This window comes from Pygoscelis adeliae, unplaced genomic scaffold, assembly GCF_000699105.1.
Source record: "Pygoscelis adeliae isolate BGI_AS28 unplaced genomic scaffold, ASM69910v1 Scaffold186, whole genome shotgun sequence".
Lineage (NCBI taxonomy): Eukaryota > Metazoa > Chordata > Aves > Sphenisciformes > Spheniscidae > Pygoscelis > Pygoscelis adeliae.
Window position 1 is genome coordinate 3595644 of NW_008825071.1, and position 12417 is coordinate 3608060.

General features: G+C 39.6%; 1 protein-coding gene across 1 annotated transcript in view; it reads right to left on the bottom strand.

Annotated features, from left to right (window-relative positions):
* The window catches only part of TXNDC5 (thioredoxin domain containing 5 (endoplasmic reticulum)), a 27553-nt gene that overhangs the window by 3882 nt on the left and 11254 nt on the right, over nucleotides 1–12417 (bottom strand). Inside the window, 4 exon segments of the mRNA XM_009326535.1 lie at nucleotides 1886–1968; nucleotides 4844–4984; nucleotides 7968–8054; nucleotides 10315–10430. Of these exon segments, the coding sequence (XP_009324810.1) occupies nucleotides 1886–1968; nucleotides 4844–4984; nucleotides 7968–8054; nucleotides 10315–10430 (427 nt within the window).

Sequence of the window (12417 nt, forward strand, 5' to 3'; positions counted from 1 at the left end):
AGGACAGAAGAGAAAAAGGTCATTTATATGCAGAGCACTACAAATGTATACATAAGCCTGACTTTCAGAGCTAAAACTAAGATACCAGCTACATAAATGTAGGAAGTATTTTCCTAAACGGTGGCTTTCTGAACGTTGCAGCCAGGGAGCACACACTGGTTTAAGAACTTGACTCTCTGCATCCTGAACCACCATTTCTCAGCCTGTCATCCAACACTGATCATATCTGTGAGATCCAGCAGCACCCCATTAGAATCTCACGAGATGAGGAGATGGTTAAATTGCAGTATTATTAAGAAAAGTTGATTAGAAGGGGAGCATTTATCTCCAACTTTTCCAGAAAAAGTTCCTCAGATAATGAACTCCTACATACGCCAACAAGCCCTGGGTTCAGAAATCAGACTAGAAGCTGCTTTGTGCACAGGTGTAAACTGGATTTACCAGCCAGTTCTGCTGGTGGCGTAGTAGCAGCACAGGCACAGATTCAACCTCAAGTCCCTCACAGTGGACAGAGAGGATAAAGGGAGTGAAGAAAGAGCAGTAAATGTGAAAGGGGGGGGTGTATGGGCAGGGTATTTCTTAACACAGTGGTGGCAGGTACTTGCCGCATCCAAAAGCAGATCTTTCACACGTAAGAGAGCATAGAAGCGGCTCTCAGGCAGCAAACCATGCTGCGGTAAAAAGGTGACAACACTGGAAAAGACTGCATCATTGAGATTACCTAAAATGAACCTTTCCCTGGTACTTCTTGCCTACAATAAGAAACACATTCATGCCTACTGTCAAAGTTAAGCTGCAATATTTTGATACTCCTGAGCACATTTAAATATGGGCTGCATTTGCTTGTGTGGCTTTGTAATGGTGACCTTTTACCACCCCAAACAAAAGATCTTTTTATATTTTATATACTGCATTAATGGGATGACTAGTGATGAAATCAGAGATGTGTTATCTTTCACACAGTGAAATACAGCTTAATTTTAATCTCTCCTCCTACACTAGGCTTCCTTCTGTTGGCTAAGAGACTGGGCAATGGATGAGAAAGATGACATGCAAGTTTCATTAAATTCAATCCGGGCACACATAAGACGAAGTCTATAAACCAGGGAGAGAAACGTAAAACTGTCTCAGAAAGGGAATAGTAAGAAAAGGGGGAAAATATTTGTTCTACGAGCTTGTAATACTGAGGTCTTACCCCAGCTCGGGTCCCAGGCTCTGCTGGATATGCCACTAACGGCAGATGCCAGATAGGACGTTACTTTTTTTGTCCCCCAGTGCTTTCCGTTGGGTGTCTACACCTACACCATCTGCACCGGACATTTCTACCTTGGGTCGCTATAAGAACATATTACATGGAATATACTCTTAAGTTAAAACATCTCAAAATTGTCACTTGTGCAAATTAGGCTTTTTGTCAGTTATTTGAAGAGTAACAGCCAATTATCCATAGCTCTGTACCAATTCCCAGGTGCTCAGATGAGGCTTCCAAGAGAGGCTGGTTGTGGCAGGAGAGGGCCCAAAGGCCAGCATGCTCTCCTTTCTCAACAGCGGTGATACGCTCCCCTCACCTTAGCCTAATCAAGGGATAGGAGCACGCTAAGCCTGCAAAGAAAACTTCACTCTCCTTGTTCCCCAGCATTACCTGGAGGCTGACACAGTAAAGCTTCTCTGTCAGCCTTTCCACAGACAGGCATCCCAAGAAAGCTAAAACAGATTGAGCTTTTTAGCTGTAACTCTTGCCAACACACACATTCTTCAGTTAATTCACATTTTCGATCCAGGCACAAATACAGTACTACACACAACCCAAAGACCTACAGCAATTAATGCACTGACAGCTTAGACCAGCAATAATCCTGAACAACAACAGGTGCGAACTTCTTACCATGGAGCATAGAATTTAATAAAGGTGATTCCCCTAGCAATGGTTGCATCAAAGTCTTTTTCAGAGAGAGCGAGCACTGCAGCCTGTTCAAAAAAAGAAAAAAAAAGAGTCCAAACTTTTGTATAGATAACATCAGCCAAATGAGCTTTCAGCTACCTGAGAGGGAAACTCAAACTGGAAAAGATAATATTATTGATAATATGAACAAGAGTAGCAGCAGCATACCTCACTTTTACCCCTGAGCTGCTCTCCTCCCCTAGAAGAGATGTAGAGAAATGCATGTTTCACACCGAATCTCATCCATAATTGGAGAAACAAAACATCCCTTTTTTCAGGGGATTTGCCTGTACCCAAATTCTTAGTTGTTGGAAAAAAAATCACCTTCATTTTCATACACTGTCATGCAAATGTTTCAAGGAATAACCCTGAGAGGAGTTGGCTTAAAGCCCATAATGGCCATCTGAGAGTTTAATGCGGTATTCAAGGCATACTAGTGATGTCTTGACAGCTGTTCTCCCTCTGCTATATCCCTGCCTTGCATACACAGAAAAAACTGTTACCAGAAACGTGTATCTGCCTGTCAAGAGGACATCACCACACCGCACTTACACGGATGTCGGGAAGAATTTTTACTCCTGATAACATCAGGAGCAATGGCATGGGAGTGATGGGAGGCTAGCACATTGCTTACAGTCTCATATGAGAGCACAGAACCGTAACAAACTTCATTTTTTGCGTGAGACCCTTAAGGGTAGGAGGGATTAAAAATAAATAAATAAATCTCATGCCTATAAAAGCTTCAAATTCAAATGAAAGCAAAACAAAAACAAGAGCGCAGCTGACAGTATTACTAATTCTACTTTAAACCCAGTAAGAGTTTTATGAAGAGAAGCCAAAAAGAAATTTGAAATTACAAATTAAAGGTACTGGATAAACATTTCTGTAAATAAATGTTAGTTTGTGAAATTAAGTTATTCCATTAAGTTGAAGTGTTATAACCTCTAAAGAATTATTTACAAATTAGAAATTATACTTTCTAATTATTAAATTATTACGAATTATTAAATGAAGAAAAAACAAACAGTAACTACGTATTCTTCTTCTGTTCTGAATTTCCTAAATGGATATCTAAAACAGATGTTTCAAACATCATTTACAATCTAAGATACCAAATCTGAAAACCCCATAAACAATGTCCTCCCCATGATCCACATAGTAAAACACATTTTAAAGATCTGTAGATTACTATCAGAATAGCAATGTGAACTATATAACCACAAAAGTAAGTTTAATATCAGATAGCTCATTTAGCTTGGTTTCTTAAGAAAATACAGCTTATGCAATCACATATCTGAGCATCTGCTGGTCACTCTACCTTAATCCCTCTGCATCATTTTTGAGTAATTTTAGCGATGTCTGGCAGGAGAGAAATCTCACGGACATAAAAGTACAGCTTCCATGAAAGGGCTGGCATGTCCTTGGCCCATATAAGACATGGGGGAATTCACGTAGGGGTTCAACACTGCGACACAAATTTGGAGTCAGGACTCATTGCTTTTGCTGCCCATGGTACCAGCTGTGGGCTGCTGGTGGTAAACGCAGTCAGCGTTTGCTGGCTACGTCAGCCAGCCCCTTGTCTCAAAACTCATGAAAACAAAACCAGAACCAAGATGTCTGAAGATAAGTGACCCAGAAGTGGTGGCACCCAAGGCTGGGATGTAACATTGCAAGGACGAAGTTGAGCCCTACACTGTGTCTACTATTATTTGGCAAAAAAGTCCCCCCACAATCTTCTCCTGTTTGTATGTGTGCTTGTGCATGCAAAGCGTAGGTGGGAATTTGCATCACGTGTGGTTTATGTTATTTCTATAAAAATAGAGAGACGACTAATAACTTCCTGCATTGTACTAACACCAGCTTGTTAGGATCTTCCAAATATGAGGTCAATTTAAAAAAAAAAAAAAAAAAAAAAAAGGAGAGGTATGAAAATTGCAAACCTAACCCTGCTGGAAGAGTCAACTGGGAAAGGTAATATTCTCCTGTGAGAAGCTGCATATAAATTTATATTAGTAATTTTGTATTAGTAGTAATTATTATTTTTTATTAGTAATTTTATATTAGTAATATTGATGCTTTTTAATTACATAAGTTCATTCTACATCACAAGGGAGTGTAAATCACCATCCCTTACTGTCTAGGCAGAAGTGTGTTTTCCACATTTGATGAAAAAGTATGTTTGAAAACCATTGCTAATTTCTCAACCTCACCAATTTTACATTCAGTTAAAAGAAAAATGGCAGATGAAATGCCAAAGTGATTAAAAAAGACAGAAAACTAAATGCCATGAAGTACAACTACGCAAAGGTGATGAAGTTACTCGTGCCAATTCCTTGGCAACATTCATAACTCCTGTAGCTCCTACAACCAGAATTAGAATAAGCCTCCAAACCCGGTCTTGTCACAGGACACGTTACCTCACCACATTTAGATCAGTCTTCATAATCTTTGCTTGTTTGTTGTTTCTGCAGATAGTCTGTAAGCATAGGACCCTGTCTTTTTTTTAGTGGCTTAGCAGCATGCGCCATCCTCCTGGGTTCAAGTGAGAATCTTGCAAGAAACGTTCATCTTCATAGCAATGAAATATGCTGTCATACAGACCGAGGTGCCAGCAGTTCCGCAGAGCAAAAGACCACATTTATGCCACTATCTAAACAACTTATTGCAAGAATAAAAAAAGAGCCAGATTTTTTTTTCCTTCTCCATCAGGTTAGTAAACTAGGATTTATAGTCTGATTCCGCTTATTAATTACTAAAAAAATAACCAGAAAAGTATTTGGTACAGTTTACATCTAGAAATTGTCAAGCTATCGGTGAGAGAGAAACACATGGAAGACTTGGACAGGCTGCTGAGACAGTCTGAACACTTTTAACACCGCTGCAAAGCGCAGGAGCACTTACCTCAACACGGGTGGGTTCTGTGGGTGGCTGCGGGGCTTCGGCGGGTTTATCTGCTGGTGGCTCTTTCCCAGAGCTCTGTAGTTGGGAATCCACATATTCTTTTAAGGAATCGAAGTCCCTCTTCCCTTTGTACTGGTCACCCTACAATTATCAAATAGTTTGTGCAAGTCTGTATATGCAGTTAATCTAGCAAATAAATAATTATCAGCAAAACATAAGATTGCCAAGTGTAAGCATATTCATAATAAATATGATTATCTAGTCGTTAAACCTCTCCATGGCATTCCATTCACTCTGTCTTCAGGATTTGCCATAGATTCTTCTGTACCAAAAGGGAGCAATCTAAAATTTCCTTGAAATGAAAGGTATTTTAGAAACGCAGAAGCAAATTTTAGAAACTGTTCCACTTCGACCTTCATCTCTCACTCTAGCCAGCATTTTCAAGGTTTTATTTTTCTGAACCTAAAGCTACGGCAAGGAATGAGAAAACACCCATCACTGTTTGGTGGTGGTCTCTGTTACCGTGAGAGCTCCGTCCAGTATTTTGACAGGGCTGAAAGCCCAACTTGCATGTCACCTGAACTACACAGTTGCTCCTCTGGCCCACACATCCTCAGAAAACCCAAACAGTAAGGCAATGCTCTCTGGGCACCTAAGTTCACCCAGGAGCAAGAGACAACAGCTGCCTGCTGTGGGGCAGGCATTTCCAACGGCACCACTCTCACAAAAGTTAAGTCACAGTTTTGAACCTGCAAGTAAAGCCCTCAACCAGCTAGATCTTCGAGAAGCCACGGTTTGCCTTAGATGCTTCCCCATCTCTCAGGTACTTTCACAACTCTAGGGAACAAGAAATCAGAGCACCTCTGAGCAGTTTCTAGCCTCATCTAGCCTCAAATCCACTGCTGGCCATCTCCAAACTGGCCTTTATGTGATTGCCCTCAGTGCACTGCGAAAATGGGTACTAATTTCTCTGTTCAAAAGAGAGATCATCTCTTTGAGACACTACACATCCATTTGGGATAAAACTCTTTGAGTTTCGGTCCCATGAGGTGTGGGCTACAAGATGTATCTCCTCTCTCAGATGAGGAGTAACTCTTCAAGAAACAAGCAAACGATCTTCCATACGTTGGAAGGAAGAACAGACACCTCTGTTCTTCTGAACAGACTATTTCCTGTATCTTTGGAACTCTTTCTACACATTTTCCTTCTTTTGTCATTCATGATGTTACTAGTAACTATAGCCACCTTCCCCACACTGGGTCTAAATCACAAAGGAATTAATCTAAGATGAAGCAAGAAGCCTGTACCTGCTTGTCTGTGTCCGTTTCAGCAGGGCAGGGTCAGTGCCCATTCATTCCTCCCAGGGTTTCTGCTGCATCTAACCAAGAGGGATGGTGTGATGCCAGACTTCAGTTACAACAAACGGGATGATGGTATTACGGACAACAATGCTGGATGGCTGAAGCAGTCCTCCTCCTCCTCCCCCCGCTTACTGAACAGTACAATAGCAGCCAAAGAGATTTCCAGGAATTTCTGGGTCAGATTATTGGAAAGTTGTTGGGGTTGTTTTGTGTTTTTTTTAAATATATTGTATGAGTCCACGAAGGAACATGCGATCCTGGTGGCAGTATGACACCAGGGAATACCACACTGCCAATGGAGAAAAGCCAGTTTGATGTCAACAGAAATATATTGTTCAGACTAATGGCTGAGATTCAGCTTTACCAAATACAACAGTAGTGATCCGACTTCTTCTTTCACCACACTCTTGATTCAAATACCTCCAAGCAACTCCAACTTCAATAATTACTAAGGGTCAAAAAAAAAAAATTTATCTGGCTGGTCAAGAATAACCACAGCTAACTTTTCTAGATCAAGATAGTATGGTTCTGGCAAGGTATCTTGCCATCTGTAGCTATCTGAAAAATAAAAATAAAGCAGGTGGAAAACCATTCTGGAGAAAGAGCAGAACACTTCCCGCTCTTCAGACTCATGCTACATAGAGACAAAAGTTTAATTAACTGAAAACACCTCTAACACTGGACATGCCACCATGTTTGACTTGAGCACTTCCTCAGCTTCCAGTTCTGCCTCTGACATGTGCCAGGCACCACTGCTCGAGCAGTAAAAGGCCGCATATTTCCTGTGTGAATCAGGTTGGGACTCAAAAATCCACGTGCTGCTTCATTTAAATTCCCTGGAGTGTCCGATCTTATAGGGGGTGCTTATACCAAACGTCACATGCAGTGGTATGTACTTATGGCCACGTTCTCTTTAGAGTGCCAGAAAACTGTCACAAGCAACAGCCACTAATCTGGACTGAGTAGCAAAACTTACATCTCTGATACTGTAGATTTTCAAAAAGGAATGCAAGATGAATGGGGCAAAAACCCCAACCCCCCCCCAAAACTTAGTGGGTAAGAGCCGAAAGAGGACTCCTGGGTTCTCCGCTTGCAGACCTATTTTTAATATCCATTTAATACATTTAATTTATCTTGAAAGTGTGAAACATAAGTAACACTACTATAATGTTTATTTGCTGCTGCCCATGTACATGGTATATATAAATATTTTACTTCCCCATAACTTCAGAATATTGTAATTCTTTGAATTGCTACATGGAAAAATGTCGACTGGGCTCACAGGACTCTCACTCACAGTGTCATATGAAGTGTTCAGACTTCTAAGAAGGAAAATTTGCACCACTCAGACATCACTCAGCAGATAGGCACCACTTACAGATGAGAACCTTCTGATACACGCTGTGAAAATTACATAATTTTTTATTATTTCTATTTATGTTTTTGTGTTCCATAGGAGGTAAGGTATTAAGACAAAGCACACCCCGAATTCTCTTACACAGTAGCATAACTGGAAATACTGCTTACAGATTTATGAACATCATACTGGTTATCTGCAGAGCACAAAAGAGCAAAAAGCTCTAACTTTTATCTGTGGATGAAGGATACCTCTTCCAGTACCAGACTGAACCTCCAACATCCTTTTGTCTCACAGGCAGACTTTGCTATATGCCCACTTGATCTTTTTTTCTCAGAATGCAAACATAGTCCGAGTACTACTCAGGAAAAAATGGTCTGATCTTTTGCTGAGCTTGCAGACTCACCTTTTCACCATTCCTAAACCAGAGGAGTGTGGGATAGCCACGAACTTGGGTTTCAGAGCAGACTTCGTAATGCTGCGTACAGTCGACCTACATTTTGAAAAAAAACCATAAACCATTCAGTGCATAAAATAAATATACAACAAGCATCACAGCTTCCCTGATGTTTAAAATCTCAGAAAAACACAGGAAACACAGGAACTATCAATGCATGGCCTGGCAAAACTCAGTACCAAGTACGGTGTTGAGAACGATTATGTCTGCTTTCCAAATAGTGGTTTGGTTGTATAATTGGGAGGCTGTGTGTGTTTGCTTTTTTTTTTTTTTTTTTTTTAGGAGGGATTGGGGAGGGAGGTATGGATAGAAGGAAGTAGTAACAGTTACAAAGAACAGTGAAGACATAATTAAATATTCCAATTAAAACAAGTACTTGGTCCTCTCAGTTAATGAAATCACCGCATGGACAGTAAGGCACAAAACGCTAATGTGAGAGAGCTTTAAAGTAAAGATATATTGGCTCATCCATTTCTGAAAAAACTACTCTTTAAAGACTTCAGAACACACGCCAACAGCTAGCAAGCTAACTTTGCTCCAAGGGAAGTTCCAAGTGCATAGCAACATTCAATTCTAGTATGTCATAAACCAATCTGTAAAGTTACCAGTTTATAATCTTTTTTGAAGCAGAGAAAAAAGATAACTTAAGCATTGGAGCCTTTGCTCGACACAGCACTTGGATTTTGAATTTTGCATTAGAAACACTTTGCTCCAGATCACTGAGGATCAATTCTAAAGATTAAACAGAATCCTGCCAGTAGGTATCATTGCTGTTAAGACACTATTCCCCCAGGTTATATGAAGGTCATGATTCAACCTTCTAAGAAACAGTTGTGTTTCCCGTTTACTTACAGATTTACAATCTCAGCCGAGACATGTTTCAAATAGTTTCATAACGTATACAGTTATACAAAATACGACTAGGCATCAAGACAAATCTTAGTGGCTGTATTAAATAGCAAGTATCAGTAATAGTAACTGTGAACACGACAGACAACTGAACAAAACAGAAATTTTGGAATTTTTTTGCTTATTTTCTCTGGATAACAGAGAATGGTAACTTCAAGAAGATACTTAAGCTAAGCAATGATTTTATCAGACAGCAAGCATTCCAGGTTCTCAAAAAATAAATCAGCAGATGCAACATTTGGTAAAGACATTATCAAAGGAGCAATAGCCTCTGATATTTTATTCTCAGAGGGAATCTAATTTTACATCCACCAGGTCTCAAAATTATATATATATGTCTTGTCTAAAGTTCAACTATGCTGACCCGCTCTGTACATCTACAGTGTATCTGAATTAGATTTTCAAAGCATTAAAAATAAAAATAATAAATTAAAAAAAAGTCAAGCTCATCACCCCTAGTAACAGCCGAAAGCACTATGAAGGCAGAGGCAGGGGAGACGGCTGGGATTTAGTCCCTCTGCAGGACTGACAACGCTGCTGTTACGCGGTCTTTGAGATCAGTGGAACCACTCTGAAAGCTTAAGGATCTGGAAATTGAGCCCAGTCAGTTTTCCACCACTGGTAAATACAGAGGGATTCACACCATGAGCCACCTGGACTTAGGTATGGGTCAGCAAAGAAAGCCAGTAACTGCAATTGCTAGACCACCTCCGTACCTCTGCAAAGAGGTCACTCCACGTACAAGTAACAAGCTCCCATGGTAAATGCACCATAGAATCTGGTTACCAACCCTAAGGGAAATAGTAAAGCAGGACAAGATACCAGTTTTTCAAGTGGAAGACCCCCTGAAACCTTTAGAGAGTTCTATGGGGGTAAAGAGGAAAAAAAAAAAAGAGAAAAAAAAGGAGAAATAATTCATCATAAAGAGCCCTGTAGGTCTGAAACTTGCTAAAGAATCCAGTGCTGTAAATAGCAAATTGGAAGTCACTTTCCCACTCAAAATAAATTCTGAAGTCTATCAAGTTCTGACAGAGGGGAAACATAATAAAAAACAAATCTCAAAATATTACTGCCTGCATATGAAGTATTAGACTTATTCCCAACTGTCTCTGAAGCACAGGGAGCTAGCTGTGTTTCTAACAAGTCCTTGCTTAAAATGAGGGAGTCCTGTCACTGTAACGAAACAGCCATCTCTTCAAAACAGTGTGAACTACTGGATGTTCAAGAAAAAGATAACGATCTCAAAATTAAAATAGGAACTATGACTCTAAAAGGATTTAAGAGGTGGCAAACTGTTATTTGCAAATCACAGCACAAATAGCATGATACTTGGCTGAAACACTCATTCACACAAAACACATTTTCAGACCAGGAGCACTTCACCTACCTTGCCAATCTTGACAGTTTCTGAATGCTCAAAGGCTTGAGCCAGCTGTTCCCAGGTTGGGGCCAAAGCCTTGCAATGCCCACACCAAGGGGCAAAGAATTTGATAAAGTGATTACCTTTTAAGTCAAAGAAAAAAAGGAGAAAAAAAAAAAAGATTCAACTCATTTGGAATGAATTTGGCTGCAATTAAAGACTAGGTACTAATCTCAGACTGCAAATTTATCATGGTATTTCCTGAGTTGAAGATAGGAAACACTGCGAATCAAAGGCCAGGACAGAATACTTCAGCAATTAGGTTTTCGATACTGTATGCAGTCCCACAGTGTTGCCAATTTCCCTGAAAATCCAAACAGCTTCACAACCTCAAGCCAACAAATGAGATATTAAAACTGGTATTTTTAACTTAACCACTTGCTACAATGTCTAGTTGTACCATGTCAATCACTTGCCCCGTTACAGAGTAGAAAGAACCACTAAGGAACATGTATTTATAACAGCATAAATGAAAGTAAGTATTAGACTTCAACATTTCTTAGGAAACACCACTGCATTAAGTCCACAAACTATCTAAGTAATTTTGTTCAGCTTTCCATTCTCCTTTTTGTGCCCTGCTCTTTGTATTTTCATGTCAACTATTCAGAAATCACTGCCTTTAGTAGATTTTTGCCATGTTTTACAGAGAGGAGAGTCTCTGTACTATCTCCTACTAAGGTTTAGTTTAAAAGTATAATCTTAATTGCAGAATACCAGAATATGTAATTTCCTTCAGTTAAGATTACTATTAATTCAAGATGCTGCACGCTTTTGCACACATCAAGACAAGGCTCTGTTAATACAAAATAAAAATGAACTTAATTAAAACAAGGAAAAAACAATCAAATTAGTTTGAAGGAAACGCCAGCAACTAGAGAAAAGCTCTTTTTAACAGAATTATTCATCATCCGTTGAAGACTACTTTGGGGCTGATATTACTAGAATTCATTTCTAGTTTGAGGGCTTGTTCACAAAAGGAGGTCAGAGGAAAGACGTCAAAAATAACTAGGAAATGTAAACTGCAATAGTAGTGTACTCTAACGTGCCTGTTCTGCACCAGGAATACTTTCAAACTAATTGACATGCTTTGCTTTGGTCAAGTGAACTGCAAACTGAAATTTCTCATGAATGAGTAAGAACATCTAGTCAAAATCAGCTATTCTGTACCACATACTCTGTGATATACCCTCCTCCCTGACAGAAAAAAATGAAAATTCTTTTTGCGCTAGAGCACCAAAAAGGCAAAGGGACACTTCTCAAGAACACGTCAACCTTCCAGCTAGAACTGCTAAGCCTCCTGCTAAATTTAAGCACTGAACTGCTTGTAACTGAAGCCAAGAGAAGACAACAGCTTTACACATGATCATAAACCTGCTCAGCCATCGGATATGACCACGAGAACGTCTGTTCTAGGAATGCCAATGGATACAAAATAAAAATACTACAATAAAAATATTAAAACATTTACATATAGACTAAACTTAAGTATCTTCTCAGACTGTAAAGTTGTTTAATGCTTAGCATCTCCCTGATGGCTTAGAGAAGAATCCATGAAGAATTTTGATGTAATTCTGTGTTAAGCCAGACAGCCTAAGAAATTTTAAGTTAACTGCACAAAATGCTCTTTTACACTTGAAAATATCTCTAATTAGTTAATGGTTACTTTAAGAAGCTCTAGTATCCACCTCACTGGTGGTATCACACAGGCACGGATAGTTAATGTAATCCGACCCTTGTTTTTAGGAAAACAGATAGAGATGGTAGGATGATCTGTTGTTACGGCAGCCCAAAGTTTGTATTTTAAGATCTTGCTGATTCTCTAAAAAACCCACCATGTGGGGGGGTGAAATTTTCCATGTTAGGTTATCACTCCTGGCATTAATTTTAAAGCTTCCAGACAAAATATTTTTTAAAATGGCCAAACTGAGGTGAAGTGTTTTGCCCACACTGAATTCTGGAGGAAGGAAGCTAAACAATTTGAAATAAGGGGCCAGACTGGAGTGGGATGGGGGCAGTAAGGAGGAAGCAGGTAGATTATATGTATCCAGAAGAGCAGCCTGGGAGTAAGAA